Source organism: Prionailurus bengalensis, chromosome A1 (assembly GCF_016509475.1).
Source record: "Prionailurus bengalensis isolate Pbe53 chromosome A1, Fcat_Pben_1.1_paternal_pri, whole genome shotgun sequence".
NCBI classification, from domain to species: domain Eukaryota; kingdom Metazoa; phylum Chordata; class Mammalia; order Carnivora; family Felidae; genus Prionailurus; species Prionailurus bengalensis.
In genome coordinates this window covers 240,517,137-240,539,458 of record NC_057343.1, presented here as the reverse complement: position 1 = coordinate 240,539,458, position 22,322 = coordinate 240,517,137, and the positions used below count along the sequence as shown (strand labels likewise).

General features: G+C 61.6%; 1 protein-coding gene across 2 annotated transcripts in view; it reads right to left on the bottom strand.

Moving 5' to 3' along the window:
- Positions 1–405: 405 nt before the first annotated feature.
- The window catches only part of SLC9A3 (solute carrier family 9 member A3), a 40,885-nt gene continuing 18,968 nt past the window's right edge, over positions 406–22,322 (bottom strand). The window contains exons 2-17 of one of the 2 annotated variants that reach the window (XM_043601947.1): positions 16,947–17,249; positions 13,586–13,746; positions 11,649–11,727; positions 10,864–11,041; positions 10,055–10,275; positions 8,932–9,134; positions 8,383–8,472; positions 8,213–8,283; positions 7,108–7,237; positions 4,876–4,991; positions 4,103–4,232; positions 3,710–3,886; positions 3,400–3,472; positions 2,703–2,816; positions 2,139–2,382; positions 406–513 (exon numbers count right to left, since the gene is read on the bottom strand). In XM_043601947.1, coding sequence (XP_043457882.1) covers positions 510–513; positions 2,139–2,382; positions 2,703–2,816; positions 3,400–3,472; positions 3,710–3,886; positions 4,103–4,232; positions 4,876–4,991; positions 7,108–7,237; positions 8,213–8,283; positions 8,383–8,472; positions 8,932–9,134; positions 10,055–10,275; positions 10,864–11,041; positions 11,649–11,727; positions 13,586–13,746; positions 16,947–17,249 — 2,294 coding nt within the window. In that variant the 3' untranslated portion in view covers positions 406–509. Of the gene's footprint in view, positions 514–2,134; positions 2,383–2,702; positions 2,817–3,399; positions 3,473–3,709; positions 3,887–4,102; positions 4,233–4,875; positions 4,992–7,107; positions 7,238–8,212; positions 8,284–8,382; positions 8,473–8,931; positions 9,135–10,054; positions 10,276–10,863; positions 11,042–11,648; positions 11,728–13,585; positions 13,747–16,946; positions 17,250–22,322 lie in introns of those variants that run through there. The other variant, XM_043601958.1, reaches the window with a different exon arrangement.

The window sequence follows — 22,322 nt, the reverse complement described above, 5'->3', positions numbered from 1 at the left end:
TTCCCAGGGTCAGGCCTCGGGGGCACATCTGGTCCCCTGGGACCCATTCTAGCCCACAGAGTCCGGCTGGCGGCCCTATCCCAGCACCTAGACTCCGGATGCGGGAGACCTTAGGGCGGGGCCGTCACAGCGGCGTCTCCTCCTGCTCCAGCGCGTGCGGCGGCGCGTGGCACGAAGGCGGCAGGGACGAGAGCTTGAGCAGCGCGGGGCGGCGGCGCGCGCGGGGCCGCTGGAACGAGCGCCGGCTGTGCACGCGGCGCGCCGCCGCCGAGCGCGCGTGCGCGCCCGGCAGTCCACGGCGCTCCGGCCCCGCCCCCGGCTCGCGGTCGGGGGGCGCTGTGGGCGGGGCCTCGGCGGGCGGGGCCTCGGCGGGCGGGCCCTCGGTGGGCGGGCCCTCGGCGGGAGGGGCGGGGCTCGGGGCGTGCGGCCACTGGGACCGCGCGGGGAGCGGGGGCTTCTCGGCGGCGGGAGGGGACGAGCGTCCGGTCAGCGGCACGTCGGAGCCCGTGTCACCTGCGGGAGGAGACGGCGTGAACGCAGAGGGCACCTGGCAGGGGCCCTCGGGGAGGAACGCGGGCACGGGGTGGGAAGGGGAGACCCGGGAGGCTGCGCTGGGCGGGTTCCCCGCCCCATCCCAGACCGTCAGGCCTTCGGCACAAACTGCGGGTAGGGGGCCATCGCCAACCCTCCAAGTTGACTGCTGGCGCCCCCACACCTGGAGGCTGCCACGTCCCCTCAACGGGCACGTGAATCACAGGGACCCTCCAGCCCACGCCGTGGAACCTTCCCTCTAATCTTCCAGGATGGCTGTGCAGCCAGGAGGGTCCCCAACAGACCCAGCCCGACCCCCACCCCCACTACCTGAGAGGTTCCGGGGCACTTTCAGGCCACGCCCTGGCTGTGTAGCCAGCACGGTCCACAGTGACAGGGTCGGCTGAGGACCTGACCCTGCAGCCCCTCGGCAGGTGCCTGTTCTGCAGGAAGGTGCTCAGTGTAAAGCCCACCCCAGACACAGCTACCCTGCCCAGGAGGTGGCCCTAGCCACGTGGCTTCTCCGGACCCCGGTGTCCCGCTCCAGGGACAAGCAGGGCTCAAGGAAGAGAGAGGGGAAGGTTAGGAGGTTCAGAGGCAGAAGCCAGGAAAAAGCAGGGACTCTGCCCACGTGGCCTCTCCCACAAGCTCTCTTGGAGTCCCCAGTGGCATACGTCCCTGAGGAAATCTCAGCTGGCGCGCGTAAAGCAAATACCGCACCAGGCAGGGATTTGCTAGAACACTCTACAGTGAGGGGTGGACTGCCGCTCCCCCGCCGGACGGCCCTGTCCACGTGTCCACAGGAGACAGAAACAGGACTTTCCTGCCCTCCTGAGTGAGAGCCCCTCGGGTACCAGCTCCTGTTTCCTGTCTCCTCCCAGGTGGCCACCAGACACCGGAAGGAAATGTGGAATGAGCCCGAAGCCTGCAGAGGGGCTGCATCCCCTTCCCTGTGGACAGTAGAGCGAGGACAGCGCCTTCTAGGCAGCCAGCAAGGAAGCCGGAACACCTGCACTTAGCTGCACCTGCCTACCACCCTTGCCTTCCCCCTCACGCCCCGTCTTCGCCCCCTGCCCCTGCCTTCTCTGCCCTCCTCTCCCGGGAGAGCTGCTGGTCTGGTCGGTGGGCTCACTGGCTGTGTGGCCGGCCCCTCCGCTGCCTGGGCCCTTTCCCTGAGTTCTCGAGATGCTGAAGGGGGCCTGTTGCTCTCCTCCACTCACTTCTGCCGCATGGGCTTTAAGCAAAGCCCTGGGGCCTTTAGGGACAAAAGTGTGTTCCCCTTCCCACGCGACCCCCGCCCGGCCTCCTCCCCCCACCCCCCCCCCTCCGCCCCATGCTTAGGCCCCTCTGGGATCATGACTTAGATTCGTGGGCTGAGCACATGGGTTAAAGAGATCTTGAAACAGCTCTGGATCCTGACATCTCAGTTGGAGGAGCTGAGACTCAGACGATCTCCTAAGAAACATGCGGCTGGAAAAGAGGCTTAGAAGGAGGAAGAAAGTTTCTGGAGAGTCTGCAGACGTTCAGGTTCAGAGCAAGAGAGGCGGCCGGCTGAGGGAGAGGAGCTGAGGAAAAAGCAGGCGTCAGGGGGGGTGGGGGGGAGTTACATGTGCGTGGACTCAGGGAGGGTCGTGCGGGGCTGCTCCTCGGGGGCGTCGGCCTGCAGAAAGGAGTCCACGGACTTGCTGCTGACACGGAAGGGTGCCAGGCGGTGGAAGTTGCCCGGCGAGCAGGGGATCTGCACACGGGCCCTCTGGGAGGGCACCACAGTCTCCCCTGGCGACAGCCAGGGCGGCACCCTGGAGAGGGTGCTCAGGTCCTCATCCGGGGAGAACACGGGGTTGTCAATCCCTAGGAGAAAGGGCAGCAGCTGGTCAGCTCCCCAGGTGAAGCCGGGGCAGCAGGGAGGGGGGGTGCCACCCTGGGGTCACACGCCAGCGCGTCCTGCAGCCAGCACCTGGAAGGTTACCTGGAAGGTCTCGGGTTCTGTGCTCTGCCTCCCGTGCCGTCCCTCCACACGCGGCAGGCAGGGCCAGTGCCGGCTCCCTTCTCTGGAGCAGAGAACCCCGCCTGCCACTCACCCCCCACACGGGCCCAGAAGTCCCCATCCAGGGACCAGTGATCATGCTCGCTCCTGGGACCTGAGGAGGGCCAGCCCGCCTGCCCCTCACCTGAGGGGGAGTCTGTCGCCGTGGTGTCCTGTGTGACGCTTGCCAGGAACTCGATCCCTCCACCCACTTCAGCACCGTAGTCCGGGGCCTCCTCTGGGTCTGAAAGTTCCAAATCTGGCGGCAAGGGAAGGCAGCATGAGGGAAGCGGGCCGGGTGCACAGACGCCCCCATTTAGTGCCCTTGACTGACAGACACCCTGACCGGCTTGCAGGGTGCCCCGAGGGTTGTCATTAGCCACCTCCTCTGGGTAGCTCGCTGGGTGGCAGTGCCCGGGTGGCCAAGCCGGCACAGGGCTGTACAAAGCAAAACCACACCGGGAGGTTTTCCCTCCTACACAGGGGCCGCGGTGAGTGCCACCCCTCTGCCCCGGCCCCTCCTCCCCAGCCAGCCTGGCCTTTTGGAGGACGGAGCACCCTGGAGAAGGGGGCCTACTCGGGGTGGGGGTGGGGGCACTAACTTCTTGTGGCTACAACATGAGTGGAGACTGGGACAGGGGATGTGGAGCCCACCTGGAGGGCGCCGCCCAGCGGAGTGGCTGGGGCCCTAACAGCAGCTCCTTAGCCGAGGCAGGACAGGCAGGACCCTGCGGGCAGGGAAGGGTCCCCCTGGCAGGACGGTGCTCCGTATACCTCTCCCGCCCCAGCACACGCCCCTGCGTCCCCGCTGGTGAGCGCTCTGCTGTGGCCCCAGCCAGTACCTTTCTCCTTAATGGTGAAATTGTGCACGGGGCTCTCCATGGGCAGTTTCCCATTGGGAATGCTGCTATTTCTCTGAGAAACAAAAGGAAAACTGTTAGCAGGTGTGGGCACAGCGACACCAGGACCCTGACTGCCCCAGCCGTCCCGGGGCGAGGCCCCGCTGGGGCCGCCTGGAGCCGTCCAGGGCCACTCCTGCTCCGTGAGGGGGCTACAGAGGTGAGTGGTGCAGTCTCTGCCCAGGCTTGTCCCTGGGGGATGCCCTGGTGTGAGCCCACGGTCCCTCTGCCAACCCGTGCCTGCCGCCCTCACCCGCTTCTGGGCACGTTCCCTCTTGTACAGCTTCGCTGCCTTCTTGTTCTGATTGATCCCAAGCTTGGCCGACTTGAAGGATTCCAGGCGCTTCCGCATGGTCCTGTGGAAGATCTCCTTGTCCTGCTTCTCGTCTTCGTTCGGAGTTAGCTCGTGCCGACTGTAGAGATGCTTGTACTGGGGGAGGGGCAGCCGGGCGGTCACAGTGGGGACGCCTTGCATGGCTGGGTCCCCTCTGCAAAGCCAGCCAGACAGAACTGGGGACGTGAGGGCCCAGGCTGAGCCCCCCCCCCCCCACCTCCTGCCAGCTACCTGGGCCTGAGTGTTCTCTGCACTCAGGACAAGGACCCCCGTGCCAGGGTGAGGACCCCACCCCGGGCTCCACACACCCACCTCCTGCCGGGGCTTGTACAGGTACTGCTGCAGCGTGTGGTGAGTGGCCATGTCCTCTGTGTCACGGATGCTCCTCCTTCTCTGCTCCAGGGACTGCATATCCAGGCACACGGCACTGACGTTCTCCCTCCTACACGGGGGTCACAGTGATCGCCCGCCCTTCCGGCCCCTCACCCCATAAGCCCGGACACCTCCAGCCTCCTGGAAGGCCTGTCCTGGGAGTCTTCTCCCTCAGGGTTTCAGCCAGACCCCAAGAGGACTCCCCACCCTCCCCCGGGGCTCCCTGACCCCCTAACTCAGCCCAGCCCGGCACCTGCACACCAGCTGACGAAGCCCCAGCCAAGCAGCACAGCCCAGCACAGGAGGGAGGTCCTAAGTCCAGGACCAGTGTGGGGGCGACCAGGGATGGGGCTTCGGCCCCAAACCTCTGCCCTGCCGGCTTCCTCTTCTCTTAGTCTCACACCAGGGCAGACACTAACCTCACTGCAAGTGTATCTGTGCAGGGGGAACTCGTGGCACCCGTGTCCACACCCTGTGCTCCTCTCTGCGCCCCTCCCTGGGGTCCAGTGCACACCCCATTTACACTCTCCGTTGCCTCAAGATGCCCACTGGCCAGTGTGTGCCCAGAGGGGCCCTGCTGCCTGTGACTAGGAGAGCCTGGGAAGTGCAGGTCAGGGGAGATCCCCGCCCACGGCAGCCTCCAGGGTCGTGGCGGGAGGTGCCCAGGTGAGGGGTGGCTTCTGGAAGAAGCCCGTGTAAATGTGGGCACGTACAGGAGATAGGAGACAGAGGCCTCCACAGTTGAGGGCCGCGGTGTGCTGAAGTCCACGTTGACCATGTTGTCAGTGCTGGGGGAGCGGATGAAGGCCAGGGACCCACGGCGTTCTCCCTGCGGGGAGGAGGCAGACTGTGCCAGCCCACACCGTGGAGTGCCTGGAGGCCAGACAACCACCAGCCTCTGGAGAGCTCAGGCCGCAGGTAAGGGCTCGCTTGAGCCGAGTGGTTGGTGGCTGGTGGCTTGAAAAACTAAAGACAGAAGCAAGTGTGAAGAACCCAGCCCCTCAGCGGGCACGGCGCACCAGGGAACGCCGCGGCTCCCCACAGGACTGGGGATGTGTCCCTTGTCCCCACTGGGGGTCCCAACCAGCTGCCCTCAGTTACCCCAGAAGGGAACCCCCAGGCCTCTGTCCAGAATTGAATCAGATCAAAACTACGTACAGCAGAGCCCTACATGAATGAAAGTCAAAAACAGCCACTCTCCTTGGGTGGCAGTGTGGGGCCATGTGCCAAGGGGGCCACAGAGAGAAAGCAAGGGCCCCTTAGGGGAGGGCATGGGGCTGTGAGGGCACCAGAGTGAGGTGGCCGTGCAGGAGACTGACGTGGCCGTGCAGGAGACTCAGAGGCACAGCCCAGGAGGACACATCACCCCTGCTGTGACCTGAGCCGGCAAAGCCAGGCCTGACCAGGGAGGAGCCCACGTCACGGGCCAGGGGCACTCAGTGTGCTGGGCAGCAGGGGCCCTGACAGCAGCCTGCACATCCCACGTGGGGGCTGGGGGCCTTGGAGTGTCCAAGGGACTTAGGACTTGGCCAGCAGAGAGGGACAGCCCCTTCTGCCAGTCCCACCAGGCTCTAGGCCACGAAGGCCTCTGCAGTCCCACCAGGCAGAGGTTCGTGCTCTTAACTTTCCCAGCCCAGGGTCAGAGGTGCAGACAGACGATGGCCTTGTCCCTGCTGGTGCCTGGAGCTTCTGGGTTGGGATTTCGGGGGGACCAGGGTCGGCACTAGCCCAGTGGGCAGTGTAGAGGCCCTTCCTTTTCCTCATCTCCCTGTGTCCCTGCCCCTCTCTGCCTTGTGGTGACCCCAGGCTGTGCTGGGGTGTCAGGCTATATATTTGGAGTGGACAAGCCCACTGGAGGACTCACTTTCCGCTCTGAAGGGACAGGTGCTTCCAGGGCTCTGGCTGTGCCCTCCGTGTGAGGTCCGTGGGGTTCGCCAAGGTGGCCCCGTCCCTCCAGATGAAAATGCGGACCCCTAGCTCACCAGGCTCTGTGTAGGCCTGAGCTGATGAGATGCCCGTGACCTCGGGGCCTAAGGGCCATGTGTGCGGACACACATGGGGCAAAGGCAGCTGGGTGATCAACGCGATGGCCAAGAGATGGTCACATGTGTGCACTGAGAAGCCAGGAAGCACTTCCTGGAGGCATGTGGCCACTGGGGAGGGGGATTTGACCTGAGCCCTGCCATGACCGAGTCACTTGGACACATCCTGTACTGACCAAGTGGCTGTTGAGTTGGCACAGGGCATGTGGCATCAGAAACAGCAAGATCCAGAGCGTCACCGTGCAGCAGGGCTAGTCCCTAACCCCCCACATGCTCCCGAGCCCGCTCCTTTTCCCCACACCCTGGACGCACCCACCAGCCACTGGTTGGTGGGGAGCTTTCTCTGGCCCATCAGCCTCAGGGACACGGGAGCAGACTCATTTGCCTGCGGAAGGCAGGGGTTCTGTGGGTGCAGGAGGGTCCTGCTTACCTGCAGGGCCGGGGGATGTGGAGGCCACCTCAGAACCACAGCCTGTTACCAGGCATGTCCCATGTTGACCCCACAGGACTCAAGACCTCCTTGCTGCATTCCCCTTTGTGCGCATGCGCGTACGTGGATGCGCGCGTGTAGGCACGCATGTGCATGTCTGTGTGCACTATGTGGGGGTGGGGGGAGCCACGACTCCATAATGCCCTACCTGGCCTCAGACCTCAGACCCACCAGGCGTCCTGCAGGGAGCTGTAGGAGAGGGCTCTGTGCCCCAGCTCCCACAGCCATTCTCAGGGCTTGGCGCCATGAACACGTCAACCCCCGCACGGGGCTGCCTGGGCCTCAGGGTGCAGACAGACGTGCATGTGGGGTGCAGGCCCACTGCCCTAGACCCCATGGCTGGCCACATCCCATGTCTGCGTGTTGTTTTAGCCCCCAACCCAACAAAGAGAACAGACAGAATGTTCTGGTACCTCAGCCACATAGCTAATGGCATCTTTCAAGTTGAGTTCGTGGAAAACATTCAGAATCCGATCTCGTGACTTCTGTGCCGACCTTCTCATAAGGATTTTGCTAAGGAATTTCCTATCGAAATTGGACCACCTGGGGGTCAAATCAACACAGATGTTAACACTTGGGAGGATCGTGGGACCCTGGCAGCATGTGGGGGCAGGGAGCAGCGGGCCCCCTCTCCCACTCCCAGACCTGTAATGGACGTGGTCTCCCAGGAGCTGAGGCCCGGGAGATTCCCGCCCCTCCCCTCCGAAATTTATTTACGGTAACAACCTTGAGGGTGAGATTTAAAATAAGACGAATAACCCTCAGGGGCTCGATTTCCCCATCAGTGTTCTTCCTGTCAGAACGTAGAATTCTGAATTCTGTTCTCTCATTTGATACAATATTGCAACGTTTTCCACCTGACAGTTACCTAACACTCTGGAAAGGGTAGGGCAGGCTGAGGACAGGGCCCTGGGGCCCTGGCTACAGTGAGAGGGACATATTTTACCTGCAGAGGGACTGGCTAGAGCAGGAGGACCCTCTGAGCTCCCACACTTAGAGAGAACCAGGCTGGCCAGAAGGAGGCTTTAAATCCAGCACAATTAGAATACTGGCCAGTAGTCTGGGGCATAAGAGGATGTGGCCAGGCCAGAATTGCAGAGGAACATCTGGCTGAGGTCCAGTGGGCCTTGAGCTAGACATTGAGGGGGAGGGGTTGCCCGAGGAGGCGAGGTCTGGGGGGGGGGGGAGTCCCAAGGGGAGGGCGCTGCAGGAGGAGGGGTCCTGGGGGAGAAGGATCCCAGAGGGAGAGGGGTTTCAGGGGGAGGAGGAGTCCTAGGGCAGTCGGGGGTCAAGGGGGTGGGGTTCCTGGGAAACAGGAGTCCCAGGAGAAGGGGGTCTCAGACAATTTGGCAAGTATCCTTGTTCTTCAGTCAGCCAGTGCTTTGTGAGGTTGGTTTATGGGGAATGTCAGCCGCCCTTTCTACCCTGTGGGTCCTCCAGTTAAAACTGAGGGCAGAGACGAATGTGCCTCCAAATTTCCCCCTTTCGGTCCAACCAGGGGCACCTAAAGCCACTTACTTATCTCTGAGATAGTTGTGTCCAATTTGCCCTGATATATCCTCGATGGCAGAGAGGATGTGGTCGAAAGCCTTTCACAGGAAAGAGAAGTGGGCTGGCATCACTCGGAGGGCTACCCCTGCCTTGCCCTGCCTCGCCCCTGCCCCCCCTCCCCCACCCCAGTCCCCTACCCGGCCATGCAGCTTCTCATTGAGTTTGGGCTCCCGGTGCTGGCTCCTTTTCACCTTCAGCCACTGCACCAGGGGCTTGATGGTCAGGCCCTGGAAGACAGGTACTGACCCAGACGGCGGGCAGGCTCCCGCCCAGGGCCCACCCTGGCCCACGGCACCCCCAGTGTGTGAACCCGTACTTGCACCCCCTCCGTAGGCCCACGGGGTGAAATGGGCCGCCCTGATCCACAGACCTGCCCTGCTCGGAGGGTCCCCCGATCAGCTCCTTAGACTTCCCAAAAGCAAGGAGAAGTGGGACACCTTCCTGGGCGTGTCTGGTCAATAAAACCCTAACTGGGGCTTCGTTAACCAGCGGCAGCACAGGAAGAACATTTTCAGGCCAAATCGTGCTGCGTCCCCTGTGGGGCCACATGAAAACCTACAAAACGTCTCCTAGTTACTAAAATTACAAAAACCAATTAGGGCCTGGAGGCTGGAGAGGCTAGAAACAGAGTGCCCCGCTGGCGTGGAGAGGTCGGGGGCGCGGCGGCCGCGTGCCCTCCACCCTACCTGGAAGACGACCGTGAAGAAGACCACGATGATGGTGGTGCTGACGAAGAGGTTCCGCTCCTTCACCTTCTGCTCGTCCAGAAGGACGACCAGAGCGAAGGCCACGGCCCCTCGCAGGCCGCCGTAGGACATGACCACCTGGTCTATGATTTCCAGCTGCACCATCCGGTACCGGTTCAGGACCCAGGTCTGCAGGACCACACCTGCGGGCGGGGAGCGCACTGAGCTCCAGGCTCCTCGAGGGCCTCAGGCCAGTGGCAGCCACCGCCCTGGGGGCACAACATGTGGGACTCCCCTCCACGGGCAGTGACGGTGACAGGTTCCGTCCCGGGCAAGGGGTCAGGGAAACTGCACGCTGTAGCCCTACTCTCCCCAAACCCTCTTGTCCACACCAGTGCTCTCTCCTGGCCGCAGGTCCCACCTGCCGCTGGGGATACTCCGCACCCCGCATTTGTGGCTGGAAGCTGCTCCCCGCAGCTCTGGGAATTTGCAGGTGTCCCTGTGACCGGGCTGCAACACTGAGGCCTTGTGCTCTTGCCTCCAGGACCAGGACCCTGCTCTGCTCTGTCAGCCGCTCCCTGGAGCCCTCAGGCCCTGGTGAGCTCAGGCAGAGTGGGTGGTGGCCTCGCCCCGGCACCGCACACCAGGGAGTGGCAACCAGGGCCGGAGCAGGCAGGGGGGCTCCTGCCTCACATGAGCCTCAATCTGCTCATCAGTGACTGCATCCGCAATGAGTCCTCAGGAAACCAGATGGATTCCTCTAGGTTCTAGAACCTTCCACCCTGACCCCCAGCTATTCTAACTCCATCTCAAGGTGCCGAAGCCGTGACAAAGCCTGGAGTTTCGATGAAGATAACCCACGGCCTGGCCGTGGTGAGGCTCCCCAGCAGCTCCCAGACCCGCCGCTCACCGGGCAAGAGGGCTGTGCTCGAACACCGCGTGCCTGGTTTCCACAGCCGGGCCCCAGCGCCTGCCCCCACTGTGCCCAGCGTCCCTCAGTCATCCCCCCTGCCCCCCATGTGCTCCCGCCCCCATCTTCCCACCCCCCATCTCCCCCGCATCCCTGTCATCGCCCCCCACCCCCTCCCCCCCCCCTGGTCCCCACCACCCCCAGCGTCCTCACCAATGGCCCGGTACACGGAGATGAAGACCAGCGTCAGGAGCACAAAGGCCGTGTTCCACTTCCAGATGCGGGGGTTCACGGCTGAGATGCCCAGGAACATGAAGATGATGGTCTCTGCCCCACTGGCCAGCATCTTCATGGTGTAGCGCACGGTGGTGGCTGACTGTTCCGAGATGTTGGCCTGCACGTACTTCTGACAGCAGATGCCGCAGAAGGTGATGCTGGAGGCGGGACGGGCACACAGTGAGGCCGGGGGCTGAGACTCTGGCCTGTGTCTGGGCACCTGCCCACCCTACTGGTCGGCGTGCTCGGCTCTGCCTAGGACCGGGTGCAGTCCCGGCCCCCGACACCCTAAGATCTGAACCCTGAGCCACCCGGTGGGCTGCCTCAGCGTCCGTCCTCAGCCCGGCGGTGGCTGGCTCTGGGGGGAGGTGCCAGGGCAGATTCGGGTCATGGGGGTGCCAGCCAGCCTCCCACCCAGAGCATCCGGAAGGGGCTGGGTTTCTGTGAAAACACCAACTCCTTATTTAAAACCTGAATAGACCAGATTCTTCACCCCCACAGTGGCTTCTCACCCCTTAGAGGGAAGCGGGCCAGGCGGATGGGGGCTGGGAAGAGACCCACAAGGTTGTGCCCCAGGAGGGAGGGGCCCCTCTCCCTCCACCCGCCACCCCCCCTCCCCCTCCCAGGCACAGCTGCTTGGCTGTGCTGTGGGTGGGCCCTGCCCTACCCCTGCACACCAGCACGGCCCGTGGCCCACGAGCTGTGTGGCTCTGGCGCTCTGGGCCGTGGGAGCGAGGGGGACTCACGCCAGGATGGCCGACAGTGACAGCATCTCGGAGGTGAGGTAGGACAGGTAGGAGATGACGAAGACGAAGCCGGGCTCGATGATGCGCACGTGCTTGGTGAAGCGGGTCACCAGCGACAGCAGGAAGGCGAAGACGATCCCCACAAGCGTGCCCCCCAGGCTCACCACGAAGAAGGACACTGCGGGGCCGAGGACGCTGGCTGAGCCGCCTGAAAGGCCCTTTGTGGCCGGGCGTGGCTGGCCCCTGCGTGTGGGCACGGCCGACCGGCCGTCCTTCCAGACCATTCCTTTCATCGTGGGTTGCCTGGTAACCCCCACAGAGGCGCCAATAACTCAGCAAACAAGCGTCCGATTCTCCCCCTGAGAGGCCACCAGGCACGTGGAGAGCTGGGAGGCCTGGCTCCCCTCCCCCATCATGGAGAAAGCCCGACAAGGGGGCCTTGGGCAGGGCTGTCCCTGCACCCCTGATACAGCCAGGCTGTCATTGTCCCTGCCCAGAGGAACGTTTGTCCAGAACCACCCAGGACACCAGGGCCCATGTCCTCCAACCAGACATTCTGGTGGGCCTAACGGGGTGCAGCCCTTGCCTCCCCAGGGTGGCGGGACCCAACAAAATTGTTTTCCTAAAACACGTTGGGGACAGGAGGGATGGCCACCGAGACTTTTCCCACACAGGCTGTGGGTCCCAGGGGCAGGCCTGGTGTCAAAGCCTGGAGGTGATCCACATGCTGGAGAAGAGACATGGCCCCCACATTCCCCAGGTGTGCGGACCCACCAGCCACACACCTATGCCTTTCACGCAATCCACGCCAGTCACCTTGTCACCACCCAGCGTCACAAAAGATTCGAACACGTTGTAGAGGACCTGGGGGGACAGAGAGGCAAGCATGACATTAGGCCGGACCTCGGCCAGTGCTCACCTGATCTCAGGCCTTGGGCCTTGAGGACTTGGTCTGGGTCAAGCAGGCCATGGTGGCCTGTTCGCCGGGAGGAAATCATCGCCGGGAGAAAGCATCACGGAAAAGAAGATGAAGGCCAAAGACGAGCCAGCGGGTGGGATACGAGAGGCAGAAGAACATTCTAGAGGGAACTAGAACCTTTACGAGCAAACGTCGTCCTTTCCTACTACTATCAGCAAAGCAGGGGTGACCACAAATTTAACCCGCTACATTTAATTCTGTTTCATGTTCCAAGATGAAGCCAGAGTTTCATTTTTAGTGACTTTGCTGTTGTGTTAACTCCGGATTATAGGATCACACCCCTTGGTGTCTTTGCATGTTGACGTTTAAACCTCATTCCACCAAGATGTTGCAGATGAAAGGCTCAGGAAGGGCATGCGAGGCCACAGCTGTGGAGGCTGTGCTGTGTGTCCTATGCTGAGCCCTCCACACCCAGGGGCCGAGGGTAGGACGCAGGTTCCTGGGGAAACAGCTGGTCTCTGAGCCCCAAGCCTGAGCTCTCCAGGTCTGCTCAAGGGGACAGAGGACCCCAAAAGGCGGGGTGTGGAGCTGTTTCTACAACAGGAGGCGCACAACAGGCCTGATGACTCTCGGGTGCTGGGCAGAGTGTGGGCACACAGCCACCAAGGGTGCTGGGGGCTGGACCGCAGCCTGGGTGCCTCCATGGAAACGCAGGTGGGAGGGGAGACGAGGCTCAAGCCAGCTGTAAGCGGAGAGCTCCGTGGCTCAGGCATGAGTTAGAGCTTCTCCAGAGAAACGGAGCCACGGCACAGAGCAGCCCAGCCTCGAAGGAGCTGTGTCTTATATTTCTGATTAAGTTTGAAATTAATTCTCAAATTCCCCCGAGAACGTCTTATCTGCTACAGAAGAAATCTGGTGCAGCACAAGCTTAGGGTCTGTCACTCTCCTGAACCCTGGAGGAACACGAAGAGGGAGAATTTCTTAGGCCACAGGTACTTTTAGAGCAAGAGGGACCTTCACGTCCTGCTGTGTCTGCAAAGCCCTTGGGGAGAGGCGACAGGCTGGTGGGGCTGGCCCAGAGCAGGTGCTCGGAGATGCAGCACGCGGCTGACCTGTGCAGGGAAGGTGCTCTGTGCGTGCCTCCACCTTACCTGTAACGCACCTGCACAGAGGTAGCGGCCCAGTTTCGGGCTGGGTTTCGACAACTCCGTGCTGGCCACCGTGATGCTGAGACAGTGCTCCCGCATTTCATGAACCTTCTGTTCACTTTACGGATCTGTTGTGGCCTCACACCCTGACCGAGAGTCCTCCCGCCCCTGCCCACCCACCCCGGCCCCGCCGAGCTCCCGGGCTCCGCCTCCCTCCTGGAGACCGAGGCGCTTCATGGGTACGGTCAGCGCTCGATCGTCTTCCCTCCTAGGTTCTGGCAAGATCTCACTGTTTGTCTCTTTAGTGGCTCCCTTAGGGAAATCAGGGCCGGGGGCATCGACTCTGGACCCGGAGTTAGAGGCGTCCCGCTCTGGCAACTGGTGGTGGGGTTGGCAGTGAGGTGTTATCAAGACGGGAGAAGAGTGTTCGAAGAACCGATTGAACAGGCAGTCATTCGGAGTTGGGAGGAAGTGAGAGAGGGGACAGCATGCGATGGGGCTGCGGGGGAAACCTCCTCCAGTCAGAGCGGTGGGGGGCGGGGGGCAGAGGGAGAGCACCCCCCACACCCACTCTCAGGCTTCTCGCGGCACCTCTTCAAGGCTGATTTCTCCGCCCACAGCACCGAGGCCCTGGGGCCGCCCAGCACCCGCTCACCACAGTGACGGCGTCATTCAGCAGTGACTCCCCAAAGACGATGATGAATAGGACCTCGTTGACGTGCACCTCCTCGAACACAGCCAGGACGGCCACCGGGTCCACGGCGGCTATCAGGCTCCCGAACAGGAGGAAATCCAGCAGCCCGACCTTCAGGTCTCCTGCAGGACAGGCAGGGCCGTCAAGGAGAGCCCTTCGGGGCCCGGCTGGGCGAGGACCTCTGAGCCCCGCACACCGACTCCCCTGGCCCTCTCGGGGGCTTCTTCAGGCTTCCGTCCTCCTGACTGCCGGCTTAGAAGCCTCTCAGATGGGACTCCCTCTTGGGCCTGGGGCTGGCTGGTTGTGGAACCTGGGTCAGAGCTGCCTGCCTGCCTCCCATGGGCTCCCACAGCCTTCAGGAAAGGCTGGTCTCACCCCCATTGGGGACTGACTGCCCCTCGTTCTTCCCTTCATCCACCCTGGGGCCTGCTTACTCCCTCCTGGGGGGCCCACCGGGAGGCTGCTGTGAGCAGATGAAGGACCTGGGGGGCTCGGCCATGCACAGCATGGGATCAGACCCCTGCCCTGGGCCGTCTGCGGTCCAGGGTTAGGGCTGGAAAGGGGGTCAGGGGCTCAACAGGCATGGGAGAAAGGCTTCCCTGGAAAGTGATGTCTCCGCCCAGATGAGAGCCACCAGGACCCAGCCTGGGGGGAAGTGATGGAAGGGAGCAGGGGAGGGGCAGGCCTCACAGGGTCCTGGGGGGCCACAGCTGGCCTGGGGAAATCCTGGGGGACTCCAGTAGGAGGGGCCACCAGGGAGGTTTGAGGGACAAGAAGGGAGACGAGGGCTCAGAGTGGGGCGGGGGCGGGGGGAGGGGTAGGAAGGGACCTTGGAGGAGCAGGTCCTCAGAGTGAGCTCCGCTCTGCTTCTTGAAATGGCCCAGTGGGTTCCTGGTGCCCTTGGGGGCGAGGGTCGTGCTGAGATGCACTTTCCAACATTCCAACATCTCTGTCTCCAAAGCGGCACCAGGCTGCACTCACAGCCGCACGGCAGTCCGCACCGGACACACAACCTCTGGGACCCGAGGACGGTTGCCTCATCCCGGCTCTGTCCAGGACTCACACCTGCTCTCAGCTGGGCTGCTCCAAGGAAGGCCTTGTCCGGGAGCCTTCCTGGCACTGAGCCGCCTTCCCGGCCTGAATGCACTGAACCAGACCTCAGGCCTGGAGGGTATCGGGGAGGCCCACGTGGGTGGGGAGACACAGAGGCCATGCGTGGGCTGGACCGCTACCCCTCCAGGCACTTGGGCCCTCTCCAGGTCTAGGACAGGGCTTCCGCAGGAGCCCAGCTCTCCCTTAGGGCCACGCAGGGCCCCCTGGAAGGTTGTCTCCTCGGAGAGACGTGGCCCTGGAGGGAGCTCCCCGTGAGCTCTGAAAACCCGGCAGCCTGGCTCCAGAGTCTGTGTCCCGAAGAAGTGGCAGGTGTTAGAACCAGCTTCCAAAGGGTTTAAAATGTGCCTTTTGAAATGGGAATCGTAGGGTTTGCTTTTCTACCTCCAGGCACTGTTGGTGAGGCAGAGGTGAGAACACAGTCCCTCCTGGCTTCAGACACGGGGACTCCACACCCACATTCCACATTTTGGGGCCGTCCCGTCTTTAAACGCCTCCTGGCTCGTGGGTCTCTCACTAAGGGCCCAGACAGACCCGGTGGTACATTCTGGAAGCCAGCCACTCCAAGCAGGAAGTGTCCCGGGGCCAGCCTGCTCTCCTCCCTGGGGCAACAGTCTACCACCCACTGGCCCTCTCTGACTGCCTGAAGCCTCTGCTGGGCCTAGCCCCGGCTGGCCCGTCCAGACACCCATCCAAGATACCCGCTGCCAGCCCTACCTATGGCCTGGCCTAGGGTGACTTTTCCTCAGAGGGGTGCCCCGGCCATTGGACTACAGAGACCGATTGGTCCCTGCCTCCCCAACTCCTCAGATGCCTTGCTCCGGGTGTCTAGGGACAGGATAGGCTCATTGGCCCCTGGGTGCTGTTCTGATCTGTGACTTTGGCTGATGCCTAGCCTTGACCAGCTGCATCCTGAGGACTGAACACAGGTCCCCTTAGGGACTCCTGCTCTAAACCCCGAGACTCTCCCCTGTGTCCAGTGGCTAGAGATGGCCCTGCCATCCTAGATGTACCCAACCACCTAGAGGCATCACCAGTAAATGCACCCGGGGCTTACTCACCTCCAAGGCCCGGCCAGACGTGTTTGGCCCCATGTCAATCTTAGGGGGTTTCTCTGGGCTGAGCCTGGAGGCGGTGCCAGATGGCCGTGGGGGCTCCAGGAAGCATACGTGCTCCCCATGGGGTGAGGACAAAGTCCCAAGGTGACAAATGGGACAGGTGAGGTGACTATTCCCGTCAGGGGACCTTTGGCCTCTCTTTCTCAATGCATGTCCTTTGTCATCAAGGTTTTGAGGCCTTGATCCACACAAGGAATGCTGTGCAAGGCTGTTCCTTCAGCCGGACGGAAACCACCGATCCGGGCCCGTCCCTGGGAGTCTGGTTCGGCAGGTGGTGGTGTTTGGGGCCTGTGGTGCCAGCACCCACTTCTCATCGGTCGCCCCCAATGCCGGAAGCTAACCCTGTAGACCCATGATGCAGGCGGCCAGCCACAGCAGCCCCGGAACGGGCAGCGTCTAGGGCTGCGCGCACATCTGCGCAAGGCCTCAGCTGAGCCCCTGGCCTCACCTGTTCCAGTTTCCCAGGTAGATAATGGCCAGCTCCCGGGTGGGTGGGGCGCACCTCGGCCGTACGCCAGGGCTGAATTAAGTAACCCAAACTGCAGGAGACACTGGCAGGGGCAGGAGGGGCACCGGTGACTGTGCAGAAGCTGGCGCGGCTTTTCTTGCAGGTTGGGTGGGGGCGCCCGGGCCGCCGCTGCTCAGGTGGGTGTCTACCAGGCTCCACAACCGGCCTCTGCCCAGGGGCCTTCTCCTCCCTCTCCCTGGAGGCTTGCTGGCAGGGGAGCGAGGCCCATCCCCACCTCCTTGCTGAGGGGGAGGGACAGCAGCTTGGCCGACTCACCCACCCCACCCACCCGCCGGCCTGGTTGGACAGGGCGTCATTCCCAGGCAGGACACGAACCTCAGCCTGGGGTTGCCTGGACAGGCTCTTGTTCATTCATTAAACCTTACTGTAAACATGCCAAGCGGGTTAAGTGGACCCACCGGTGACATCTGTCACCCCAACCACTCATCCCCTTTTCGGGTCTGTGTTCTGTACCGAGCGTTGTTAAGTGGAGTGCCCAGAGCCTGCTCCCGCAGAGCCCAGCCCAAGGACCCCGCACCGGGGACCCCACCCCGAGGACCCCCCTGCAGACGGCATGCCCACTCACCCATCAGGCCGCTGAGGAAGACGCCGTAGAGGGACAGCCCGGTGGTGGCCGCATTCCACACGGTGCCCACGACGGCGTACAGGAGGATGGTGCCCAGGTTGCCAAAGAAGAGCCGGTTGGGCATGAAGTAGCCGGCGTCCAGCACGATGGGGGGCAGCAGGTAGAAGAAGAAGACAGTGGGGGTGAGTGTGAAGGAGGCGATGTGGTCGGCCGCCCAGACGATGCCGCCCAGCACCAGGCCCAGCACGATGAGCAGTGCACTCTCGGGGACGACGCTGGTGACCTTGTGTGACAGGTGGAAGCCTGCGGGGGAGGGGGCCGTCAGGGGCGCCGGGACCCCTCCGAGCGAAGCCTCTGGTCCAGGGCCACTGCGGGCCCCTCCCACACGGGCAGATTTCATTCCGGAAACGCAGCAGGCTCTGGGGCTGACGGAGACCAGAAGCAGCTCTCCCTGTTCACGCCTGGGAGTGGGGGCTGCCTGGTGGCTCTGTGGACAGGCCGGCCTCCTGGGAGGGGCTGTCCCAGCCCACAGGACAGACACGGGCCTGGGAAGTGAGGCTCCATGTCTGCGTCTGTGGACGCTTCCCTCCGGCCCCACTCATGTGGCCAGGAGGCCCTGCCAGTCCACTGTCGACTGCTGTCCCCTTGGGACCTGGCCCCTGGGACACCCTCCTCAGGGTCTCCTTGCCTTTGAGGGGTGGGTCTGGGGCAGACAGAGACTCCCATGACAGTCGGGCTGCAGGGGGCGGCTCCTGAGCCCAGGGCACCCTCATCCCAGGCCCCGCGTGGCCCATCCCCTCATCCCTCCATGCTGCCTCACCCAGCTTGTCTCAAGGTGCTGGAGCCTGAAGTGCGGCTGCCTTTTAACCTGCCCTGGTGGGACTCGGGGGGCCCCGGAGGTCCCCCTGCTGACAGCCGGCTGCCTGGGCCCCGTGGCCCATCACCCTTGCAAAGACCTTAGGGTGCAGAGGCCTGTACTCTGAGTGAGGCAGGCTCACAGACCTCCCAGGGCCCTTTTCTCCTTCTATTGTGTTTGTTCTATTTTAAGACTCAGAGAAAAGGTTAGAAGAATTCCTAGGATGTGTCCCAGGTGGCAGCAGCTGCCTGGCCAGTGAAGCCCCCCATCCGGGCTTCCGCCGCCCCTGGACCGTGCCACTCTGTCCACCCCAGGCACCACCTCCCTGCTGTCCGTGTCCCCTCCCCTCTCCCCCCGAGTCTGTGGAAACCTCTCAGACCTTCTGGTTCCACCAGCCTCTCGCTCTAAGGTCTCCTACCCTTGGTCAATGATCTCTCAGGTCTAACAATGGGTGTTGACCCATGAAAATCCTCTTTACAATTTCCCCGTTTTGCCGTCCTCGCTGGAGCGCCCGTCTTACTGAGATTGTGTTGGCCCTTTTCTGGGAGGTTGAGCTCTGTGGGGACTTCCCTTCCATTTCTTGCGTCACATTTTACCCCAGGTGTCCTCCCCCTTCTCTTTCCTACAACATCGTATGGCCGCCGGCTGCTTCTTCGCCCTATTCGTGCCTGACCTCACTTTATACGCACTCACGGCGCAGGGCAACTTTCTGATTCCGGCTTCTGCCTCATATGGGCTCACGTGAGCTAGAGTTTGGGGCGGGATGTTGCTGTCCTTGTCCTGTGGTCTGGGCGCCCTCCTGGGACCCTCGTTCCGTGCTCTCAGCTGGCATCATGTTGGCAGCCAGGGCCGGGCCTTCTGGGCTTCTGCACTTCCGGCCACCCAGCCCAGGCACGAGGGAGGGTGACAGTTTCAACCAGCCAAGGCCTCTGGTTGTTGGGAATTCTTGGTGAGAGAGGCCAGCCCTGCAGGCGGGCTCTCCCCATGCCCGTGACCCCTTCCGGAAGGCAGCTGCACTGTAATGAGCTAATTAAACGGAAGACTTGATTGACTCTTAAGTGGCAATTTGCTGGTGGTTCAGCTATTAAGCATATAATGGGCATTTTAGGAGCCAGTAAGCCGAGTTCCTGTGGGGGAAATGCCCTGTGGTCACTGGCCCGAACTGCAGGGACGCAGTCAGGGATGTGGCTCCCAGTCAGGCTGAGTCACCACAGGCAGACCCCTTCTTCCCGCATCAGGTCACTGTGAAAAATCCCTGACTCTAGGGTGGACGCTCAAGGCACAGCCATGGCCTCTGCTGCAACCCCACAGGGGGAGGGGGGGGGGGCTGGGCCTCTGGGAAGTGGGGAGGGAGAGAGGGAGGGGGAGCAGGAACTGAGAGGCACATGCCTCACCACGGCCACCAGGAAACCCAGCACCCGGCGTGCTCAAGTGGGCTTGGCCACCAAGACTCCAGTGGCAGGTGGAAAGACCCGATTCCCTCTCAACCCTTGTTTGCTACACCTCGTTAGAGAAGGATCCAGCAAAGGCAAATCTGAGCAGTGACCCAACGACCTCCTCAGGACCCACAGCTCGGGGCCTCCACATCTGGCCTGGCCCAGAGCCTGAGCCATGACCGTGGAGAAAGGCCCTGCGTCCTAAGGCCATGTGCCAACAGGGTGGCTGTGACCTTGGGAAACGATTAGGTGGTGCAAACTTCCGCCTCAAAATCCCACGGCATTTTCTGGGGAAAAGCCAAACCTCATAGGCTGGACAGGCAGGGAACGTCTGAGCCTTTGAGGAGCCCACGGAGCTGGCTTTCCCATGCGCCCTGCCGAGGGAGAGGGCAGACAGCGATTCAGGATGTGCACCAGCCATGCTGTGTGACCCCGGGCACAGCCACGGGCAGAAAAGCTTTGCAGAAAGCGGCTCCCCACAGGCCTCGAACACTGGAGAAGCAGCAGCTTAGCGGCGTAAACCCCAGCTCGGCAAATATTTGAGCTGCTAATGCAGGCAGGGCACGTGGTGCATACTCCTAGGACTGACAAGACAGAGTGACAAGAACAGTAGAGAACAAAATCAAAGTGCACCAGGATGCACAGACTGCGGGGAGCTGAGTGAGGCCGGGTCCGGAGCTCCCCTGCCGAGGCCGGTCCCTTCGACCAGGGAACGTTAATGAAGCGACTCCCAAACCCACAGGTAACTGATTGCCGAGGCCGGGAGAGTTACAGCTAATTAAGCACGAACGGCCTGGCTGCAGGGTGGTAACCACAGGGGACACACACTTTTCATTCTAATTACAAACCCTCTGACTGATGTTAAAGGTCAGGAGGCGCCGGCCTGCCAGCCAGCCATTTCTGGAGCAGGCCCTGGACAGAGTGGGTGCCGAGGCCCCCGGGAAGGTCATCGCTGACGTGTGTCACGCCCCCTCGGGATGCGGCTGGGTACCCAGGGCCTGGGGTCAGGCCCTATGTGGCCACAGCCTCCAAGGATCTCTCAGCAAGATTCAGCTGAGTCCACGCAAATGCAACAGCACAGTAAATCCTTTGGTTTTACTTTAACGCGCACGAGCCTTGGTCAATTAAACGCTGCCTGACAAAGTAACCAGACCGAGCAGTGGAAACATTCCCAGAGAGAATGAGAAGCGCTGGGAGTACACAGGGGACCCCCTTCACCTGGGGGGCAGGCGTGTAGGGGTTGGGCCTGAAATATCACACAGTCGGGTCCACACACAGGTGCTCAGAGACACAGGTGGGCACACACACACACACACACACGCGCGCGCACACACACGCACACGCGCACGCACACCCCCGCACGTGACTTCCCCAGCACTCACTCCACAGACGAGCGTGAGGTTCCTCCCGCGCTTTCCTAGGACGGGACTGGCTCTGAGCCCCTCCCCACCACCCACGGGGAGAGGAACAGACCCCCCTCTCTGACCTCCATGCTACCTCAAGAGGCACCAAGGTATGAGTTAGTTACAGCAAATGTGTCAGCTGCCAGGCCCAGGGCAGGAGCCGAAGATATTTATAGTGTCCTCAAATATTACCTAGCTGACCCCACACCTCCTGCCTGCAAGGATGTTCCAGATGAGTGCTCAGAGTTGTTGTCAGACGGGCCTGGCCTCTCCCCAGGGAGGGTCTGTTTCCGGGACCCTGAGTAGAGCTTCGAGAGCAAAGGAGGCCTTTCAGGATTGGCCCTTCTGCTCACAAGCCACGAGACGCTTTAGACATTGCGTGCCTACAAAACTCAAGCAAACTTTGTCAATTTTTAAATTAAAAAACGAAAATTGCTAATAGCTTCCTAGGAAAGCATCAGATTCTTTCATCTGGAGCCATCGCGAACAGAAGTGAGGACAGAAGGAAGGCCGGGCCCCAGCCAGCTTCAAGCACTGAGCCCAAGTGTGCATGTCGCAGCTGAAGGCGTGCGGGGACAGGAGCTGGAGCCGGAGCCCAGCGAGCACCAGGACGACGCTCACGGCAGCGTTCTTCTCCCCGAGCAACCCCCTCCTTCTCAGCCCTCCTGGGCCAGGCTGCTCCTGTGGTAGTCCACATTAAAGGGTGCCATGCCTAAGCTTTGCTTTCTTATGGTTTCATGACTGGCTCTAAATTCAATAAAAGTTTGGGAGCAGGATCTGTGACAATTATACCTTCGGGGCCGGGCACTGGTGGGGTAGCACCATTGTACCAACCGTCCCTAGGGAACAACCACGAACTCTGGAAGAAACATGTCAAATGGCCACTTAGGCACTGAGGAGACACGGAGAGAAGGCAGACACTGGCGGGCTCCAAACCTTGAGGGAAAGGGCGGCAATGGGCGAGTTCCCTGTTTTCTTTTTTGTTTTCGTTTTCCTGACTTCCCTGTTTTTTATGGCTTTTTCCAGAGAGCAGACCCAGCTGGGGTTGTCCAGAGCAGTTAAAACTGTAGCCTTACTGGGCTGAGAAAGCGGAGGGCAGAGACGACGGTGACCACGGCAGCCGGGCAGCGAGAGGCCAACATTCTATGTGTGAACTCTTCCCAAATTCCTGGCTGATCCTTGAATTACACACGAGAGAGGCAGGTACCAACTTCCTGTCACCACAGGGAGACCTCTTTGGGGTCTCAGTCCATTCCTGGTCAAATGACAGCACAGCACCAACCACCACCACAGAAATCAAGGCTCTCCAGAGGAGCACAGCGGAATACAGAGTCTCTACAACGTATGAGCTATAGTCCTGGAAACAATCCCTAATTACCAGACACATGAAGACACAGGAGAATGAGACCGAGACATCACTGGGGATCTCAAGGTGATCCAGACATTGGAATTAGCAGACAAGGGTTAAAAAAAAAACTACTGTAACTATGCTTAAGGGTGTAAAGGAAGATATACTTGTAATGAATAAAAAACTAGTAAATCTCAGTAGAGAAAAGGAGTTGGCGATTTGTTTTCAATAAGAGGCAGATAGAAAATTGCTTAGGTGTGTAGGTTCTATGGTCTGTTCGGCAGTTAGTCAGCTTGGCTGCTGCATCACAAAAACAGCCATAACACCCACGAA